This window comes from Eucalyptus grandis, chromosome 5, assembly GCF_016545825.1.
Source record: "Eucalyptus grandis isolate ANBG69807.140 chromosome 5, ASM1654582v1, whole genome shotgun sequence".
NCBI lineage: Eukaryota > Viridiplantae > Streptophyta > Magnoliopsida > Myrtales > Myrtaceae > Eucalyptus > Eucalyptus grandis.
Window position 1 is genome coordinate 33,731,801 of NC_052616.1, and position 22,754 is coordinate 33,754,554.

At 39.5% G+C, this 22,754-nt stretch overlaps 1 protein-coding gene across 1 annotated transcript; it reads right to left on the reverse strand.

Annotated features, from left to right (window-relative positions):
• Positions 1–346: 346 nt before the first annotated feature.
• Positions 347–13,693, reverse strand: LOC104424674 (protein ACCELERATED CELL DEATH 6). Its single transcript, XM_039313621.1, has 4 exons — positions 13,342–13,693; positions 4,869–5,591; positions 1,735–2,249; positions 347–1,090 (listed from the first exon to the last, which is right to left on the reverse strand). The coding sequence occupies exons 1-4, from the start codon at positions 13,691–13,693 to the stop codon at positions 347–349; spliced, it is 2,334 nt and encodes a 777-aa protein (XP_039169555.1).
• Positions 13,694–22,754: the final 9,061 nt, after the last annotated feature.

Here is a 22,754-nt window from a genome sequence, read left to right on the forward strand (position 1 = left end):
AAATTCCAATGCAGTTATTTTAAAAGTTTAAACTCTTTATAGCCCAAAAAATAATTTAGTTGAAATACTTCAATACTTGTCTTTGTGAGTAGGGTGGACTTTGCTTCAAGTCTAAAATATGACAGTATATAATGTAGGATGTTTAAAAATGTTTGAACTAAGAATCTCTGACTTTAATACAATGTGCAATTCCGTACATCCAACTATTCTAATAATATCAGCTATTGAAGGAAGAGATGGTTTAAGTTAAATACTTTAACAATCATCATTTATGTAATGCAATAGGAAAGCAACTATAGAATGAGCCAAATCCACCATGGCAAATACATACATTTGTTTCTGCAAATCAATTTTCATCGCCACCATCCAAAGGCGGACTAGTAGAGGTCTTGCTCGCCGTTTCGTCTTCTTCTGACTTATCCGAAATGGGCGTCGTCTCAATTTGAAAAATTCTCACGTAAGTGAGAAGAAGCCCGGACACCAGAGGACGGATAGGACGAAGGTAGTTCCGAAAGTGGGGAAGGTAGATAAATAATATAATAACGAACGGTGATAATAAAGCAGATACGATAATGAGGACGAGAATGGGTACCGAAATTAATATCGCGGTGACAAGCCAATGGAGTTTTTGAACGGTCAAGGTGACACCAATTAAGAAAGCGGCCCACATTGGCGGGAAGGAAATTGCTAGTAGCAGTCCTGCAAGCTTGAATGCAAATATCGATAGGCGGATTTCAGTCATGTACGCAAATATGTAGCAAACGACCGAGGCCATTGAGCATGACATCGCGATGGTGTTGCAAATCACGAAGGCCTGGAACATTCTATTGTTCAGCATCGTAGCCATGCCCTGCTCATCTTTGGATGGCGTGTCTGAGCCGTTCAATCCTCCAGGAACTGCCAAACCAGCTGAGAAAGTCACAGTGGTCACAAGCGTTGCCACCAACAAGAAGGTATTGATAAATTCACCCATTTCTTTACGGTCTGGCAAACTTCCGTGAGCGTGCGATTTGTGTGGAGCTTCCGGCTCAATTATGAATCGATCTGGTCTCCTACGTGACACTCTTGATAACAGCAGGGTTGCCAATCCCTGAGATCGGAAACATATGAAAAAGCAAAGAAAGAACAAACTGTTAGCGAATCGCTAACGGCAACGAACTCTGGAGTCCTCAGTTAAAGGGAAACTTTTACTTCTACAGATGCAGTGTCCACACTTTTTAAGAATTAACATTAAAGTAACAAGTTCCCTACAAATGAGAAAAGAGTCATGAATGAAATGTATGTGGTTCACCTTTGTCATAGGTTGACTTACTGATAATGTAATGAGATGGTGCCATGCGTAGAGTGGTCAAATTTGCCGCCTTGACCCCTGGCTTTTTAAGAAAAAAAAGATTGCAATATTGACAACCCCTGATCTTATTTATAGGCTCAATTAATCGAGACATGTAACAATTTATCTCAGCATTTATCAAAGGTATTCACTTGCTTCTAACAGCGGACATATTCATGGGCAAAATTTAAGTACCTCCTATTAAGGCTAAATTAGAGACTTGTGAAATATTAATCCTAGAGGTGTCTCGACTATTCCAGAAAATTGATTAATACTTTCACATTCCTATTGTTGAATGCAACACGTAATGATTTGAATACAAGTTCTGCGCTTAACTAAGGTATTAATCTCTGGAAATTCCTAGTAAGTTGATGAATGAAATAGCGACGGTTCATGTTACCTACCTCCCATAATCCCCTCCTTGAGTGATTTTGAGCAATGTCGACAGCAGTCAAGCGTTTGTGGTTCAGAAGGGAGGGGTTCATTCTTTCATCCAGCACAAGATGGATCAAAGCGGCAAATTGTAAATGCTTCGCTGCCAAGTGAGAAGATGTATTTCCATCATGATCTCTTTCATTTATCATCTTCCCCAGATCCGGATGTTTGAGTATATGGCTCACTGCTTTTTCTTTGCCATATTTTGCTGCCACATGAAGAACGGTTTGTCCTTGTCTATTTTTCGACTGTGATACTGGATGTAGATTCTCGATTAGTGCAATATGATTCATCTTGCTCGCAATATGAATGGGAAGATCCCCATTGAAGTCCCATTGTCGAGCCAAATATGCAGTTTCTGGTTGTAAGAATTTGAGTACTTGAGGCTTGTTCAAGAAAGCTGCTAAATGGAACACATTACGGCCTCGAGAGTCGATCATTGCAAATAGCTTCATGTTCCGTTTAGATATCTTCTCGACTATATCTGGAATCAGAAGCTCCAAATTAGGGACCGCATCCGCATAAATGTTTTACACTGAAAAAGGCTTGGTTAGTTTTGATGTATTTAATTAATTTGGGATAAAGACATCTTCGACGTAACCTTATTCACTAGTAGGATTCATAGTTGCTAACGTGGGATTAGATTGCAATGGTGAAACTAGTGGTGATAATTTTGATTGAATAAATCAAATGCACCCATTTTCGTTCAAAAAATTATAGCTCTTCGAGTTGTGAATCTCAAAGCATTGTGACTTTCATTCTCTAGCATAATGGAACACGACCTATGAGAATTTAGATAAATTTTGAAAGGATCCTGTTCATGTATTTTGGAGAGACTTCAGGCAAATTTCAGACCATTTTCATCCAAAGCAATGCGACATCGACATGTGCTGAGATTTTATAAAAATCTTACTAAATGACATGGAAAATTATATGACATTTCCATGTTATGAAGTATCTATAGAGTCCGCAAATATGATGCGTAGGAGAAAAAGTAAACGACATTTAAATAGCTAGGGCAAGATCACGAAAAGGAGATGGTCTTTTCCTATTATGTTCGTCAACTTCTGGCAAGTATAAACTTATTCCATTGTCAAGAACATTGCAATAGCCTCTACGGCACCGTACCGAAATCCTCATATAAACTCCTCCACCCTCTTTAGACTGAACATCATCTTCTTCGTAAAGATCTACGGCAATTATTAAACTCAATTAAGAAGTTATGTATTTATCAAAACTTCTGAGTAAAAAGTAAGTAAAATATTTTACCAGAATCTTTTTTCTAAGGTTGGAAAAAAGTACATATTTATCGCAAATTACGGAAAGGAAAAGGCTCAACCAAAAAGAAGAAATTTTAGCCCCAAATGCAAAAATTTAGAGGTGCTAGTAAAGAAGAACGATTAATACGGGAGAGGTGTTTCAATTGTTTCACAATAGTATTATTTTTAAGGGATCTTTTCCTTCTTTCTTCTCAAATGCTATAAAAGATTTATCTTTGAAGTACATTGACGTGGACAAATGCGTAGATGGATAAATTTTTCCTAAAAAGGAATATAATTATATGTCGTATTTCAACGTCTACTTTGTTCGTTAAATCTTTGCACTATCGCCCTCTTGATCTTTTAAATTCTGTATGATATGTAAAAAATCTCATTCTCAAAAATCAAATACACATAATGTTCTTATTCGTGTACAGATACGTGCAATAAATGTAAATTTTATGGAAATAATCTGCACCTAACGATTCACCATTAACATGTAAGGTTTATTTACTTTAAAGTAATAGGATTTTATGTGAGGATTTAGTCTGCATAAGGACCCCCCCTTTTTTTTTCGGGATTTCTAATGCTTGTCCAAAATGAAAATGCGATTCGACACAAAATTACGTGCATAGATCAAAAACACTGCAAGATTAGTTTCGACTTGCATTACTTGGGATGTGTTATCGACATAGCTTATTTATGGACTATGTGGCAAAATTAAGAATTTGTATACGAATTAATGTTTCTGACAATTTTGTTGAAGGGGATAGAAGCAGATAAGTATGCAGGCCCCGTCTACGATTGTTTCAAAACGTATATCAACACCAAGTAATGCATTAGTATGTAGATTATCTTGGGATAGACTAAAGATATAAAAATCATTCACTTAATCTTCAAACTCATGATTAAATTGAAACATGTATTATTTTATTACATGGATAAATTTTCACTTAACAACACATTAGTTCATTATTACAATTAAATAACTATACAAAAACTAAAATGATATATCTTTATGAGGAAACTTTTAATAGACGTATCTACTTGATCAAATATATTGTGATTATAGTAAAGATAAACCAAGAAGTGTGGGTTCAATGGACGCTCTGCCCAACGCCACCCTATGCCCAAATATCAGGGAAGTGCGACAGATTTAGGGTCAAATGCTTAAAATCCTATAGAGTCTGGAATGCATTTGAAGTGTATAGTTGTGGAATCAGATATTCAAACCTAATATCTATAAATTACAAAATTGCTCTAATTTTCTTGACATCTCTTAGGTTATCCAAGCAATGAGTATGCATCCTCTAACTCTCCTAGGATTTAAGATGGTTTTGAGATTAGTGCGACAGGTAAAGTCGAAACTAGAATATGATAAATCATTTACCAAATTAAATTTATTCTATTACAAAACTAAAGTCATAATTTAGTGGACCCTCAAACAAGACCAATTGTAATCTAACATTATCATAATTTCAAGCCTATCTTTCTACTTTTGTCATTATCAGGTACTAGAATTTTATGATTGTCGATCTTAAATATTTGCACTTTGTAGTTATTCTAATCGAAGATCAACAATACATGAGTTATTAGTAAAATGGTTGAGTTAATAAATTTAAGCTGATCTATAATGGCAGATAATTGGTTTATTAAGAGAATTGTATGGATAGTTGCGAGTGCTCCGTTGGTATCCAACTACTTTATTAAGTGGGGTTTGCAATTTTATGTGAACACACGCAATAGATTTGGATAAGTACGTGTGGAGAGTTGTTGCATAGATTTGAAACAAATTCGGTCTACACATAAATAGATATTTCCCATGAGTAGATTTAGGTACATACCATATTGATTACGCGCAACGGCACCATGAACGGGCGGCAAGCCTCGTATCTTCGATGGGTCGAGTGATTCCGAAAATAAAACCTCAAGTATCTTGGAGTTGCCAGAGTCGAGGGCCAGGTACAAGGGAGATTTCTGGTCGACGTTCTCCCAGTACACGGGCTCCAAATCTTCCCTCAATAAATGGCGCACCAGGCAAACGTCACCTGTAAGCACGGCCTCGTGCAAGGCGGTGTTTCCATCATTGTTCTTCATCCTCAGGATGTTCTCGTCGAGGGGGAAGTCTCTTGCCCGGCGAATCAACATATCGGCTACTTCAAAGGCCTTGGCCTTAGTGGCGATGTGGAGGGGAGTATTCCCCCAATCATCTTTGGCGGCTATGAGGTGGGCATCGACATGATCAAGCAGAAGCGTTATGATGGTGCTCTTGCCGGTGGCTGCTGCAATGTGGAGCAGCGAACCCCTCCAAAGCCTCCCGAAATTGAAAACGGCAGACGAATCAGCTTGACGGGAAAGTGTATCGACCGTGCAAGTGATATCTTCGACATTGGCGTCTTTGATGACATCGGCCAGTTCTCTAGCAGCTACATACACTTTCGCTGGATATTGTTGCTCCGCAGTCTCCGATGCATTATTCAGGGAAACTCCTTCTTCATCCTTCAGGACCTCCACCCCGATCGTGCCAACCTCCTCCTCTCCTATAGATAGCTTTACTTCCTTCGGGCCTAAGCTTCGCAAGTAGTGTAGTCATTGCAAGGGAACAAGAGTTGTGTAAGGAGACAATATATGACAATATATTAATTTAAATACAAAGTAACGCATTTAAATTTTTATAATAATTATTACGGTCTTGCAAAGTTTTATATGGATCCAAACATAAATTTCTCTAGTTTAAAAATTGTTTCACAAGATCACAAAACGTGAAAAACTATATATTTTTCGTTACAATAATTTTAGTGCAAGAAATTAATGACATGTCATGGATTTGCTTGGTGGTTCGCTCGAGTTACCTACTCTTAAAAAAAGAGATTGATAAGGTGTTTGACTTTAAATAAGCTACAGACTATGAGTGCTCGCACAAAAAAAATCTTTAAAAAAAATAAACCAAAGCGTAAATTAGAAATTCGCCCTCGAAAGGTCTCTTCATGAAAGAGGGGAGCTGCTCGGCCAACGCCAGTGGCTCTGGCAACTGGTGGTGCTGCCACCACTAGGCGCATGCTTAGCCGGTCCCTTGTTTCGTCCTGCTCCGTTGGACCAGATATTGATTGCCCCAGGAATCCACTTTTTGGCCGGAGGATGTACGTATCGCCACATGTACATCCTCCAGTGGTGTGGTGTGGAGGCAGAGTGCAAACTAAATTTGCGTATTTACTAAAACTTTGCACGATGTCGTGCAAAGTGCATACTAAATTTAGCACGGTCAACCAGTAATATGGTGTGGAGGCAAAAAGGAGTGACAAGAAAGGACATTTGAGCTAACTTGAGAAAGAATGGTAGTCCTAATGCAGTTAGGAAGCAAGAATATTTTATTGATATACTAACAACATCATTGAATAGAATGGACCCAATTAAGAAATAATACATTAAAAAGCATGTGATCGAGCTTCAAGATTGAAGACGATTGAAAAATTAGACAATTAACAAAAGAAAAAGGAAAGAAAATACTAATCATTTTGAAAAAGACACACCTGGCGACATTGAAAGGTTCTTCTCCAAGATCTAGAGGCGATATTGAAGGTGGATAACTCATACATCCCATGAAAGACGGGCCAAAGCAGCCATTTTATATTACATTAAAGGGCTAAACTTGTTGTTGAATAAATCCAAGTACATAGTTTCTTTTTTGCTTTGAGTCCCCTTAACAGATCCTATTATTTGCTTTAACCTGTCCCCAAAGGATCACGGTTGCCTACCATACAAGCAAAGAGACTTAGTTATTCACTTTGTCCTTTCAGAGCTAGCTTTGCTAAATATCAAGCTGCGAATGTAGTAACTTTTTGGTTGCTCCACCGCCATCATACCGTTCAACTTTGATGGCCACCAGTAAAATTTTACTTTGATACAACTCGAGTGTTACTAGCTATTTGTTGGAAGTTTATTTGTAAAACAAATTAAGTGTGTTTTTACTTATCCCACATAGAAAAGTTGGGAGGAGGTGGGCCAATTTATAAGTGTAAGCCTTCTTTAGTATGTTTAAAAAAATATTGGGTGTAGGGTAGATCCTACAATACTCATGTGTGGGTACGTGAATAATTGTGCAATTTTGGCACAATTATTAAGCGCACTTAGCACTATTTAATTAGCACTAATCCATTTATTTTTATTTTCGTACAATTATCTTTTAAACTTTATTATTTCAAAGATTGTTTTCATTTATTAAGTATTTTTGAAATTATGAAAATTCAGAATTTTGTTTATTAAAATATTATTAATTTTTATATTATTTTATCATTTTGAATTTTTGTATGTGTCTTTTCAAGACAAGCTTTGGAAACTATACTTATTCAATTTGCAACCTTTCTGAAAGGTTGTATTTGTTCAGTTTGCAACTGCTTTTGAAAGGATATCTTTATTTACTTTGCAACCTTTTGCAAAGAGTTGTGTCTATTCTTTCCAAAACTACAGCTAATTTTTTCAATTGTTTCCTAGAGAGATCATGGAGAACTATTAGAATTGCTATATAATATTCTCATTTGAAATTTTGTTGTATCCTGAAGAATATTTCTGGTAACCATTAGCAACATTGTAGGGTAAATAAATTCTTTAAAAAAAGTGATATCACGCCTCAAAATCCAATGATTGCTTTAAAGATCCGACTTCATTGCTATATCCAATTTGAAGCCATATTTCCCAACACTATCTACCTATTCCATTGGCTTTTCAATTATTACTAGGATCATCCTTCATACAAATCATTACCACATATCCAAGTTCAATAATTATTAACAAATTAGTCTGTAATTTAATTTATGTGTCGCTAAAACTTTGCTTAGCAACCTTGAAAGCTTGATATCATGTATTGAAAGACGAGTTTTGGTAAGTGTATGGGTTTCAATCATGAGAAAGTATGTTATAGGTCAACCACACAACCGAGTGGCTAAGCAATTGATCACATTAATACGAATTTCATAGTTCATGAGTCACATACAGAAAGGCGAGAGGCACCTTCGAGCATATGAACTTGTTCAATTGGCTCATGCTTTTTGGAGCATTGAGAAGGAAACTTTCAATACGTTCGGAGTAGTAAGGATAATTTATTGTACAAATATTGTCACTTCCATCTTGAAAAAACCGTATATTTTGAAAGATGCTTGTAACCATTTTGAAATTTGAGGAGGGGGATCAACAACAAGAAGTAATCAAAAAAATTTCTTGAAGAATTTGTTTTGATTCTAGGAACAAATTCAGGTTCTTCATCATATGATTCGATAAGATATTTGGAATCTATGTTAAATTGATAAATAATATCATTTGACTGAATTTCATCAGAAGGGAGTAGAATTTCTTCATTTTCTCCTATATAAGATCACAATTGTTCATGTCAAAGACAAGAAGCATTGGGGTTTACTTTTCCGGAAGCTTAGTCATCCTCTTCCAAATTAGCTATGCTAATGGAGCATAACAGTTTTCAGAAGTGGACCTGGAGTAAAAAGCTTGATTAGACTGATTGGACTGTGACTAAGTAAGCTACTATTACCTTTACGCCATCACCTCCTTCGAACGACTTCATACTTCCATCTGCTCTACCATTAATTAACTCATAAGATTTACTGAACTAGTTGTCAGATACTAAATTAGACTGCAAGGACTGGTTCTTAGCCAGTCTAGACAAATGATTTCGTAAGAGGCAAGCTTCTACATGTTCAAAATCAAAGATTTGTTTTCCAAGCGGTGCTACTAATGAAATGATCTACTTATCCATTCAACTGAGACAGCATGTCACATGCATCATTGTGATGTTTCATTATATTACAATGTAGTTATTTTAAAAGCTTAAGCTATTTAGTCCAAAGCATAATTTAGTCCGAATACTTTAATACTCCTCTTTGTGAGTAGACTGGACTTTGCTCCTAGTAAAAAATAGAGAATATATAAGGAAGGAGGTCTAAAAATGTTTGAACTGAAAATCTCATACTTTGATATCATATAAAATGTTATTATTCTAATAATACCTATTAAAGGAAGAGATGGTTCAACTTAAATACTTCAACAGCCATCATTAATGTAATGTAATATGCTATCAATCTATTTAGATTTAGATTTTGCTCATCCAATCAAATTTTTTGTGGTTTTGGTCCACAACTCCTATTCGTGTCAATTATCGATTCACAACTTTTTACATGTAATTGAGTTACTTTACAAGATATTTGCACTTACAAAATTAAAAAGCCAAAAATGTCATGTAAGTATATTATTGAAGTTTAGATCTTGTGCAATAATTAAGGGAGAGTGGTTTCAAGATCGGTCTAAGTTTCATCTAGAACGTAGAACCTAGAACCTACCCATTGAAATTAGTTTCTGAATCTTTGGAATGTGAAACCCATCTTGCATACTGTGAGACCTAAAACCTATCATATCTCAGGTTCTAAGATTAGTTTTAAGGTCTATCTAAGTTCGACCTATATTATTAATTGAATGATTACAATGAACCACTACCTCTAATGACCAATATTTGCTGTTATAATTCACTAACCATAACCCATATTTAAATACACAAAAAATATGAAACATTAATGAAGTAAAAGTCTCAACTATAGATATGTCAGAAATGGAAGATCATACTAGTGTTTTCAAATTACACACTCATCAATGGACGCCATAAATTATTACAAGCATGAAGATATAAAACTATATATATATAAAGACTTGTTCCAAGTTCCACCTAAAATCTATCTGTCAAAACAAATTTCCCAATTTTTGAAACCTAAAACTTTCCCTACATATCCCAAAATATGCTTGCCCCTTGCAATATTAGTGACCTAGATTCACATGAATGTGAGAGAAAAAAAAATCACCCAACAGTCTTGGTCATAGCTATTGGGCATGATGTAATTGAATCATGACATAATTGTGCAATCCGCATAGATAGTCCAAAAGTCATACGAAAGGGTTGTTAAATTTTGCGATGCATAGAGACCTTGGCAACGTGATGAAAAAGTTTACGGATAGAAATCTAAAATAATTTTATCTTTATCGAAACTTTTAACAATCCGATTGCGTTTACAATTTAGATCTTTTTGTTCTGTAACTCAAACATATTAATTCTTAATCAAAGGCCCAAATCATAGTAATAGCATATGATATTCAAAGATTAATTACACCAAAAATGATGGACTAATTCTCTGGAGATTGTTGAAATAATGGGATCAGAACCTGCATTAATACAAATTTTGATTGACACCCCAGATTTGAAGCAACGCTCTGCAAATGTTTCTCAAGATATTTTGTCGAGAGTTTTTACAAAGGATTAGAAGGATAGAGAACCTACTAGTGAATTTAATTTTTGTAAGCTTGTAATATCCAATTTAGTATTGTCCCGAGATTTAACAAGAACAGCAAATCCAATTATAAATATACGAGAGAAGTGATTGAATGTACTCAGAGTGAAGATAATTGTGTTGGTGAATGATGAGCTGTATATCAGACTCTTTGTAAACACTCAAAGATATAGTTTATAATTAGGGGAGAGAATCTACTGTGTCGTGTGTACAAAGTGTGAAAAGCACTATACTTAGTATATAGCGAGGTTGCTGTGGAAGGAAGTCAAGTGATATGATGGTAGCAAGTTCTACACTTATAACAAGGTACTATTGCACTTTATCATATGTAAAGGAATTCAATATATTTGGACTGCTACAGCTAGAAAGAGGAGGAGGCACACCCAAAATGAACCTTTATAAATCTCATTTACAATTTCTCTTTTTCTAACCATTTTAATTTCCATAGTTTATGAAAGCTAATTTACGTTGATATTGAAGCACAAACTTTTATAGGGATTGATTCTACAAAATTAGTATTAATTTTCTAGCTAAATCATCACCTCCCTCTTAATTGAATAGTTGGGCCTAACAAATGTTTTTGAATGTCTTTAGAATTTGGCTAATTGAGAAAATATGGTCTTAATGAAAAAAAAATGTAGTAACTGTGATAATGACATTTCGACACCCAACCATTCGTAATTGCCACATTTACATGACGACCTTTAGTTCAGTATGGAGGCCATCCAAACACAAATCATCAAAAGACAATTGAGTTATTAGCGTACTTTACAGGCCATACACAAAAGTTATCTCAAAATTTCTCATGAAAGGACTAAACATGTTGTTCAATAATTCCTTGTACATATTTTCTTTTTTGCTTTGAGTCCCTTTAACAGATCCTGTTCTTTGCTTTAACCTGTCCCCAAAGGATCACGGTTGCCTGCCATACAAGCAAAGAGGCTTAGAGAATCAATGAGTCCTTTTGGAGCTAGCTTTGGTAAATATGAAGCTGCGGATGTGGTAACTTATTGGTTGCTCCACCGCCATCATACTATTCAACTTTGATGGCCACCGGTAAAATTTCACGTATTCCATTGGCCTTTCAATTGTTACTAAGATCATCCTTGAAACCAATTATTACCACATATCAAGGTTCAGTATTCATTGACAAATCGGTGTTTAATTTAATTTATGTATCGCTAGAACTCCACTTAGCAACCTTGAAAGCCTGATATTGTGTATCGAAAGACCAATTTTGGCAAGTCTGTAAGTCCCAATCATGAGAAAGTATGTTATGCGTTAACCACATAACTGACGTGGCTAGCCAATTAATCGCATTGCTTGCATAATACGAATTTCATAGCTCATGACTCACATACACGAATGCGATAGGCACCTTGGAGCATAACTTTTTCAATTGGCTTTTTTTTTTTTTTTTGGAACATTGAGAAGGAAATTTTCAATACTTCTAGAATAGTAAGAATAATCCATTTTATAGATATCATCACTTCGTCTTGAAAAACTTATATTTCGAAAGAAGCTTGTATCCATATAGAAATCCGGGAGGGGGAATTGCATCAAGAAGTAATTGAGGTTTTTTTATTGAAAAATTTGTTTTTAGTCAGGGAACAAATTTAGTTTCTTCATTGATGATTTAATAAGATATTTGGAATCTATGTCGAATTGATAGATAATATCATTTGTCTGAATTTCATTAGAAGATAGTAGAGTTTCTTCATTTTCTCCGATATAAGATCTCAATTGGTCATGTTAGAGATGAGGCATCGGGGTTTAATTGTCCGGACGCTTAGTCATCCTCTTCCAAAGTAGCTATGCTAATGGAGCACAAGAGTTTTCAGATATGGACCTGGGAAAAAAGAAGTTTGATTAGACTGATTGGATTGTGATTAAGTAATCTGCTATTACACTTATGAACATATCTCCATAGAACGACTTCATACTTCCATCTGCTCTACCATTAATTAAATCTAAGATGTTGCTTAATTAGTCGTCAGATACTAACTTAGACTGCAAGCAGAATCCTTTCACACCCCTCTAAGCCAGATTAAAAAGTTGGTTTGCTGTTCGTATATATGCACACAATGCTTGGTCTTCAAACACTCACCAAGTTCATTCAAGTTTCGCTATGCGGAAGTTCCTTTATGGCTTGAGAGAAGTAGGGGAAATTAAACGGGCGCGACTAGCTGGGCTCGAATTCGAATTTTGCGAGGGGTGAGGAGAAAGTTTCTATATATTCTTCTGGTTTTCTTCGCCAAACGCTCAACTTAGAGAATAGGTGATGAGAACTATTCTCTTTACACATGGGACACGTGAGTGAGTGCGCACATGTATCGCCGTTAAATTTTGTGAAACTATGTCCAACTATTTTTAAAACTCAAAAACTAGGCACAGTTTAATAAAAAGTAAATGGGACCTAGAAAAAGTTTGAATTTACAATCTACTTCTTTAATATCATGTAAAATTTTATGTGATTTTATCTAAATGTCCTAGAAACTTAAATCATTAGCAGAAGACGGGGTTTAATTCAAATACTTTAACAGTCACCAATGACCTAACACAATAGGAAATCGCAACCTTAGAATGTAGCCAAATACACCAAGGCAAATATATATTAATTTCTGCAAAATCATAGATTAAATCAAATGATCAAATGAAAATAGTGATTGGGAGGGAGCGACGTGGCCTCGACGTTCGCTGTCACCAAGTCATCAGTCATTCGATTCACCAGCACCATTCGAAGGCGAACTAGCGGATGTCCGGCTTGCTGCTCCATCATCTTTCGAGTCATCCAAAAGGTATGTCTCAACTTTCCATAGATAAAAGTAAGCGAGAACAAGCCAATATATCAGACGACGTATGGGACGACTGTGGCTCCGAAAGAGTGGAGGGTATTCTAACAATTTGACACTTGAGATAATGAGGAGGAAAAGAAGTCCCAAATGAAATATGGTGTTAGCAAGCCAAGGGAGTTTACCAACTGTCAAGGTGACGCCAGTCAAGAATGTGGCGGACATCGCCGGGAGTGCGATTGTTAGCAGCAGTATCATGTGCTGGTATGCAGCTATTGCCATGTAGACGATGTTTTGCTGCGCCCAGATGAGGTTGACCACCTCGATCATTGAGCAGAACATGGCGATGGTGTTGCAAATCGCAAAGGCCTGGAACATTTTCTTGTCTAGCATCATAGCCATGCCCCAATCATCTTTGGAGGCCGTGTCCGGGCCGTTAAATCCTCCAGGAACTGCGAAACCAGCTGCAAAAGTCATGGGGGCCACGAGCGTCGCCACCAGCAGACGGGTATTGATCGCATCCTTCACGTGGTCCATGTTCGGCTTCTTTTCGTGGACGCCAAATATCGTAAGCGCTTCGCCTCGAACTTCCGGCCTAAGTGCGAGTAAGTCTATGCTTACAGCCGAACCTTTCCCAAAATGACGTGGATTTCAACACCATGACTGTCAATTCCTGAGATGGGAAGCAAATAAAGAAAAAACAGAACAAATTGTTACCATATCGATAGCGGAAATGAACCCTGGGATACTCATTTAAAGACAAAAATAGTGACTGTTCATGTTACCTACCTTCCACAACGTCTACTCCCTTCTGATGCGATCTTGAGCAATGTCAAGAGCAGCCAAGCATTCATGGTTAAGAATGAAGAGGTCCATTTTTTTATCCAGCACGAAGGAATCAAAGCCACGGGTTTTGAATGCATCGTGGCCAAGTGCAAAGCTATATTTCCAGCATAATCTCTATCATTTATCAGCATCCACAGTTCCAGATGTCTGAGTATATATCTCACTGCTGAAGCTTGCCCATACTTCGCTGTGGCATGAAGAGCGGTTCGTACTCACCCGTTCGGGAACTTGGATATCGGATGTAGCTTCTCAATGAGTTCAACATAACCCATCTTGCTTACGATATGAATGGGAAGATCCCCATTCATGTCCCGTGCTCGGGCCAAGTATTCAGTTTCTGGTCGTAGGAGTTCGAATACTTTGGTCTGATTCGTGTAAGCAGCCAAATGGATTACATTACAACCTCTAGAGTCCGTCATTGCAAATAGCTTGATGTTTCTTTCAGTATCTTGGCCGCTAAATATAAGATCATGAGCTCCAAATTAGGGAACCATAATCACAACTAGGATTGATAGTCACCAGTGCTGGATTCGATTGCAATGCTGAACTCATTGCGATAATCTTGATTGAATGAATCAAATGCTTCTGGAAATTTATCTAACCCATTTTCAGGTTCAAATAAGTACGGCTCTTTGAGCTGTGAATCTTCAAGCATGGTGATTTTCATTCTCCAACATGATGGAAGACGACCTGTGACTCTAAGACCCTAGACAAATTTCAAAAGATCCAATTACTAAAAAGCCTCTAGCATGGATGACTTCATTTCTCTAGCGTGATAGGAAAGCCTTGATCTTGCTCTGTCTATGGCTTTTCTTTTCCTTTCTAATTTTCATTGCATTATGCTTACTTAATCTACACTTGGTCATTATCTTTGTCGCGACCTCTTTTTTTTCGGCACCCGCAATCGGGTACGGGCGCCTAAGGAGGCTAATGGCTTGGCCGAAATTAATTATGCCCGAGACTCTCCCAAGTCCACCAATTCACGACTTAATGGTTCAAGTTTTTAACCTGTAAGTTGATTTTTAAAATGGAGTCGCCACTAATCAATTTGGGGTGGGTTGATTAGAAACCCAAGTGAAGTATCGGGAGAAATACTCACTCTGCGCAACAGAGAAATTAGGATCGAGGACTTGATTACATTAGTTAATCACTAATGCCCTTTCGGTACCTAATCTTGTTTTAAACCCTGAGGCTTTTTTTGGATGTTCGAGGGATTTTCCATGCATTTTTGGGAGGAAAAACATTTTTGAGTCATTTTCTAATTTTGGACACAAAGGGATTTTTGGTATTTTTGGAAAAATACAAGTCTTTTTTTGGCTTTTTCTGAATTTTTTTGACTTTTTCATGAATTTTTGGCTTTTTTTGGATTTTGGCATTTTTGGAAAATATGAAATTTTTTTGATTTTTTTTTATTTTTCGGAAAATAAAATATTTTAATATTTTTAATATTTTTGGAAAATAAATTATTTTTTATTTTTTATTTTTTTTTTTTTTTTAGAAAATAAACATTTTTCAACATTTTTAAATATTTTTCGATTTTCTGGAAATTAAAACATTTCTTAATATTTTTTGAAAATAAATTATTTATTAACTATTTATTAAAATATTATTTAATATTGAAATAATATAAAAAACTGACCCGGGTCGGATCCGCGGGTTGGGTCCGACCCGGGCCAACGATCCGAATGAGCCCGACTCATTTTTTTTTTCCTTCTTTTTTTTATTATTTATTATTGAAAACGACGCGTGGCCGAGTGTTTGGGGGCACCGGCTCGGCCCGCAACCCGGATCCAGCTCACTCCATGACTCGGTTCACACCCGCTCCCGGTGAAACCCTACCCGGATCCGACCCGCCTCTGGACCCGATTTCGGCCAGCCTCATAACACAGAACCCTACCCGGTTCGTGGCCGGGTCCGATCCGATGACCGAGGCCACGACCGGGAAAATTGGGAACCCTAGGGTTCCGATTGCGGCGCCGGGGGAGGGAAGGGCGAGGCGTCGCAACGCGGCGACGGCGGCTGACGGTGGTGACAGCGAGCGAAGACCGGACAACGAGGGGGTGCGATGGTGATGGTGGGGGCGGCCGCTCGTTACATTCGCGAACGGTAGCACGGCAAACGGCGGCAACGACGGCGGGGGTGCTCGAACTCTCCTTTCTCACCCTCTCCCGCCGAGAGCCTTCGATGTCTGGGCTTACTCGACTTCGACTCCCCTTAAGTCTCTCGGTAGGAAGCTCGAAGCCTTGCAGCCTTCGATCGTTCTCGGCGTCTCGGTCCGTCCTCCTCTTCGCCGGGGATGAAGGGCCTATTTATAGGCACGGGAGCGGCCGGTCGGCGAGGCTTCGACCCGCCGGTTGGACCGCCGTCCCATCCGCCATCATCGCCTCCTCCGGTCACGTCCCGTCGACGCCCCTGCTCCTCTGCTCCGCACGCAACCGTCTCTACTCAAGCTTCTCCGGCGTCGCGCTTGCCCGCGAGTGCTCCTCAGTGATGCGAGGAAGAAGACGACGCGGAGGGGGCCGAGCTGAGGCAGAAATGGGGCCGAGGGCCCATGCGGAGGCTGCTTCTTCTTTTCCGCTTTTGCTTTTCTTTTCTTTTTTTGCTTCTTTTTCGTTTCTTTTTTTGTTTATTATCCGAAAATCAAACAAAATAATAATAAAATAGAGCCTAATTTTAGGCGTCAACAGCTGCCCCTCTTTGAAGGTGAGCTCGCAGAGGTTGCTTTCAAAGACAAAATGATGCCTAAAATTTGGCCATATATGCGTAGCGGATTATATTTTTTGAGACTTATTATCCTATGTAAAAAGAGCAATATAACATTATATATTCTAAGACAGATAAGAAGATACCTGTAGTTACTTACCGGGAATGAGTGAGGTAGGGTGTGAACCCCGAGCTTAGGCAAGTATCAAGGCGTCATCTTACCTGGTGACACGAGGAGGTTGCTTTTCTAGGGCTCGAACCATTCTTCAGTCGCCTGTTAAAACAATCAATAATTTGTCTAGGACCCGAACCATTCTTCGGTCGCCTGTTAAAACAATCAATGATTTGTCGAGGACCCGAACCTTTCTTCGGTTGCCTTGACAGGATTGCTCCTCTAGGACCCGAACCATTCTTCAGTCGCCCGTTGGAGTAATCAGTGGTTTGTCTCGGACCCGAACCATTCTTCGGTTGCCGTGACGGGAAATTGTTTCTCCAGGACCCGAACCATTCTTCGGTCACTGTTAAAACAATCAATGATTTGTCGAGGACCCGAACCTTTCTTCGGTCGCCTTGACGGGAGATTGCTCCTCTAAGACCCGAACCATTCTTCGGTCGCCTGTTGGGGTAATCAGGGGTTTGTCTCGGACCCGAACCATTCTTCGGTTGCCGTGACGGGAAATTGCTTCTCCAGGACCCGAACCATTCTTCGGTCGCTTGTTAAAACAATCAATGATTTGTCGAGGACCCGAACCTTTCTTCGGTTGCCTTGACAGGGGATTGCTCCTCTAGGACCCGAACCATTCTTGATCGCCCATTGAGTAATCGGTGGTTTGTCTCGGACCCGAACCATTCTTCGGTTGCCGTGACGGGAAATTGCTTCTCCAGGACCCGAACCATTCTTCGGTCGCCTGTTAAAACAATCAATGATTTGTCGAGGACCTGAACCTTTCTTCGGTCGCCTTGACGGGAGATTGCTCCTCTAGGACCCGAACCATTCTTCGGTCGCCTGTTGGAGTAATCAGGGGTTTGTCTCGGACCCGAACCATTCTTCGGTTGCCGTGACGGGAAATTGCTTCTCCGGGACCCGAACCATTCTTCCGTGTTAAAACAATCAATGATTTGTCGAGGACCCGAACCTTTCTTCGGTTGCCTTGACGGGAGATTGCTCCTCTAGGACCCGAACCATTCTTCGGTCGCCCGTTGGAGTAATCAGTGGTTTGTCTCGGACCCGAACCATTCTTCGGTTGCCGTGACAGGAAATTGTTTCTCCAGGACCCGAACCATTCTTCGGTCGCCTGTTAAAACAATCAATGATTTGTCGAGGACTCGAACCTTTCTTCGGTCGCCTTGATGGGAGATTACTCCTTTAGGACCCGAACCATTCTTCGGTCGCCTGTTGGAGTAATCAGGGGTTTGTCTCGGACCCGAACCATTCTTCGGTTGCCGTGACGGGAAATTACTTCTCCAGGACCCGAACCATTCTTCAGTCGCTTGTTAAAACAATCAATGATTTGTCTAGGACCCGAACCTTTCTTCGGTCACCTTGACGGGAGATGCACCGACCTTTCTCAGGGCATCTCATTTGTGGGTGCCTGATTTGTATCGAGGACACCAGTTGGTACCCGACCTTTCTCAGGAGATACGCCGACCTTTCTCAGGGCATCTGTTTTGTGGGAGGTGTCTGACCTCTGTCAAAGACAACAGCTGGTACTTGATTTTCCTCAGGAGATGCGCCGACCTTTCTCAGGGCATCGTATTTGTTGGGGTGTCGACCACTCCAAAGACACTGGATGGAACCCGACCTTTCTCGGGAGGATGCACCGACCTTTCTCAGGGCATCGATTTGTGGGGCGTCTGACTTCTGTCGAAGACACCAGTTGGAACCTGACCTTTCTCGGGAGGATGTGCCGACCTTTCTCAAGACATTAATTCTGGAATATACCTAGACATTCACAAGCATATCAAAGAGTACCTGGATATTCACAAGTACTAACCTGAAGGGTATCTAGGCTTTTGCAGGCGTCAAAATGGGTATTTGGCTAACCATAGGCATTGAATGGGTATTTGGATGATCACCAGTATGAATTCTTGGGGGATATTTGGGCATTCACAAGTATCGAATGGGTACTTGATAATTGGAAATATTGAGAATATACATTGAATATTTGTGAATGTATCCCACCTCCTGGCAATTGGGAAATATCGAGGGCATACATTGAATATTGGTGAAGGTCTCTCACCTCCTAGTAGTTGGAATATCGATGACGTACCTGAGATATTCGTGAAGGTCTCTTACCTCCTGGTAATTGGGAATATCGAGGGCGTGCCTCGAATATTCATGAAGGTCTCTCACCTCCTGGTAGTTGGGAATATCGAGGACGTACCTTGGATATTCGTGAAGGTCTCTCACCTCCTGGTAGTTGGGGATATCAAGGACGTACCTTGGATATTCGTGAAGGTCTCTCACCTCCTGGTAAATGGGAATATCGAGGGCGTGCCTCGCATATTCGTGAAGGTCTCTCACCTCCGGGTAAATGGGAATATCGAGGGCGTGCCTCGCATATTCGTGAAGGTCTCTCACCTCCTGGTAGTTGGGAATATCAAGGACGGACCTTGGATATTCGTGAAGGTCTCTCACCTCCGGGTAAATGGGAATATCGAGGGCGTGCCTCGCATATTCGTGAAGGTCTCTCACCTCCTGGTAATTGGGAATATCAAGGACGTACCTTGGATATTCGTGAAGGTCTCTCACCTCTGGTAGTTGGGAATATCAGGGACGTACCTTGGATATTCGTGAAGGTCTCTCTCACCTCTGGTAGTTGGGAATATCAAGGACGTACCTTGGATATTCGTGAAGGTCTCTCACCTCACGGTAGTGGGAATATCAAGGACGTACCTTGGATATTCGTGAAGGTCTCTCACCTCCTGGTAGTTGGGAATATCAAGGACGTACCTTGGATATTCGTGAAGGTCTCTCACCTCCTGGTAGTTGGGAATATCAAGGACGTACCTTGGATATTCGTGAAGGTGTCTCACCTCCTGGTATGGGGAATATCAAGGACGTACCTTGGATATTCATGAAGGTCTCTCACCTCCTGGTATTATAAACTTGACTGTGGCATGAGGCTTACTTGGATTGCTGCAGGCACTTAAAGGGGTGGGACACCTGGATAGCCACAGGTGTACAAAGTACTGGAATACTTGGATGGACACAAGTATTTAATGATATGATCTAGGACCACTCAGGCTGGTCCAAGTGCTAGAAAACATACCTGGACGGTGGTGCCAAGCAAAGCAATGGAATGCTTGAACAGCTGCTATATTATTTGGGGACAACTCGGGCAGGCTGAGTGTCATGAAAAGGAAGTACTTGGACAACGGTAGGTACTCGACGATATGGGGATACCTAAACAGTAGTAGGTATTCAACAATAAAGGGATACTTGGTCAATCACAAGCATTAATACTCTAAGGACAATTCGAACAGGTCAAGTGTCAAGAAAAGGGAGTATCCGAACGATGGCCGGTACTCAAAGACAAGGGGATACTTAGACAGTTGCAAGCACCCAAACTCAAGGGACAACTCGAATAAGCCGAGTGTCAATAAGAGAGTACCTATATAGTGATAGGTACTTTAAGACAAATGGGGATAGAGATATGCTTACCTAGCCATATCTCTGATCTCTGAGAGTATGCCTGCTATTTGTACAATATGCACACATGATTGTATACACTGAAAATTCATGAGTTCAAATGAGATTCATGCATGATAATTTTGTCAGTTTTGCATCATCTGATTTCCACTGGGGAAGATTTTGAAAGACAACATTTATTTGGAATATAGATGCTTTGAGCAGGCCAGATGAGGGACTTTTGGTCTGAAAGGACTTTTCACTCACTCTCATGGAGAAGGCTATCCTGACCATTGATGCAGGATTTATAAGGACCACACCATCTCACTGTCATCATGTCAGCAGGGGTCCGAGTATTCTCGCAAACGGTACGACTTTACCAATGTGAGAGTTCTTTGTTGAAATTGTGATGAAGACTTGGTCAACGGCTCATCAAGTGGGATCATCGAGGTCGAAGTCGATGGATAAAAATGCCGCATGATCATCTCCGGATTTACAAGTCAAGAACCCTGCGAAAAGAGATAGAGTAATCTTGCTTGTACTTCTTCGAGCGATGTTTATGTACACATGAAATCCTACGCTAATTGAAGTGCCCCTAGTCTGAAGAGACTTTTACAATGGGAATGTAACGTAGTCTTGGCTCACATGTAAGAGGGTGAGAGTTGGTGATTGTCTTGGCATTTGTCACTAGTCTTTCTTCACGGTCAGATGGAGGTTGTATTAATTGAACAACAATTTCTCTTGGGAATACAAATGGCTGTATTTTTGTTTGGGGCATTGGCCTTGCTTTTACCAAGCACACTGCTTTTTTCATGCCCCTATTTCTCATCTCAAATTTTCATTCATGGGCATTGACCTTGCTTTTACCAGGTACACTGCTATTTTATGCCCCAGTTTTTGTTCTTGTTGCTTGAGGAATTGATCTTGACAAGTTCAAGCAACTGCCTTTGCTAGGCTATGGAGTCTTCATCTTTTGTTGGTACTTCTGATTATGCCGCTCAAACGACAGTGGCTTCTGCTTTGCCTCCATGTGAGGGTGAATTTACAGACTCAATTTAGTTGTACAATGGATACAAGTGCGTAAATAAAGAATTGCTCTTCACAACTCTAGGGCACTTAAATTAACGCGAGTGTTCATATGCAATAAAGATACTCAAAGATTGATGCAAGTGCAAGCAAGAGAATTTCTATCCCCTTTCTCACCTTGTGATGCTAATTTTCTTTCGACTTGCCCCAGGTGGGGTGGTTCTTTGGGAGTATAGCAGAGATTTGTCAGTGTATGGGGCTTAAAGTGAGTGATGGAATGCCTCTCACTGCTTTGATCATCGTACCATTCGCGAGAGAACTCTTTACCCTGTAGTCATGGAATTTTCTGCACTCATCTCACAAGTGTATAGATGGGGGATTGTGTGTAGGATATGGCTTGCCTGTCATCATTCTAACGCGCCTCATCCAACATGCTCAATCAATCTTGTATTCTTCAATCGGCTGTCTATTCTAATAATTCTCAATGGAATCAATGATTTAGACAGACAAAATCATCATGCAGAATTCACCTAAAAAAAAAATGCATGTAGTGTACGATGTGATGGAGTTTGTACTCTTAAAATAAATGAATGGCTTTTTACTCAAAAGGAACTTATTAACAGCTTTAGGGGTGTTTACTTGGTGGAACGACATTCACAAATGTGTTGAATTTTGAAAGAGTTATTTTACAAAGGGTTATTCACAAATGAGTGTCAATAGATTACTCCTATTGGTTAGGGACATGACATATGAAGGATCAACCAGGGATTGGGAATCTTATCAGGAATTTCTACTCTTGCTTTTTGCAAAGAAGAAGCTGAAAATGGATCAATCAACAGGGCCAAAATTAAAGGTGAATTAAGGCCTGAAGGATCTCTGTCATTTGCTTTGGCAATACTTGAGACGCCATTTTGCTTAGGAGAGTCTGTCATGACTCTCATTGATTTGTTATCTTTGCTTTTGACAGTCAAGTGATCCTGCAACAAACAAGAGGGAATGTGTTAGTCATGAACTCTTCCAAGAGTCGAATAACTGGAATCGATACAACTTTACCCTTCACTGGTTTGCAGATGATTGGGTGAACCTGAGGTGAGAGGGGGACACAAAGTCCTATATCCCTTGCTTCGTTAGGTCAAATATTGGCTCCTGGATGACACATCTTTTTACACGAAATCAGGTGAATTCGATGTGAGTCATTTCCACGTACTAGCTTGACCAATGTTGATTTGCCAAACCGAACCATCAAGTTGGGCTCTTGAATTCCGATGCTTCCTGTCAATAGGGAAAATATGTCAAAAGCGGGTTTGAGTAGTGGGAGTATTGGAAACGATACCAAGTTACCCTTTCCCAGAGTTTGTATTTGTTGATTCCTAAGGATATTTGAATGTCGAT

What these genes read in the sequence shown, in the direction of transcription:
- LOC104424674 (XM_039313621.1), bottom strand. Translation starts at nt 13,693, where the DNA reads ATGGACCACGTGAAGGATGCGATCAATACCCGTCTGCTGGTGGCGACG. An exon ending in CGTTGCGCGTAATCAATATG is followed by an intron (nt 2,250 to 4,868) that starts GTATGTACCTAA and finishes TTCTGATTCCAG; the next exon opens with ATATAGTCGAGAAGATATCT. An exon ending in CAAGGAGGGGATTATGGGAG is followed by an intron (nt 1,091 to 1,734) that starts GTAGGTAACATG and finishes TTCCGATCTCAG; the next exon opens with GGATTGGCAACCCTGCTGTT.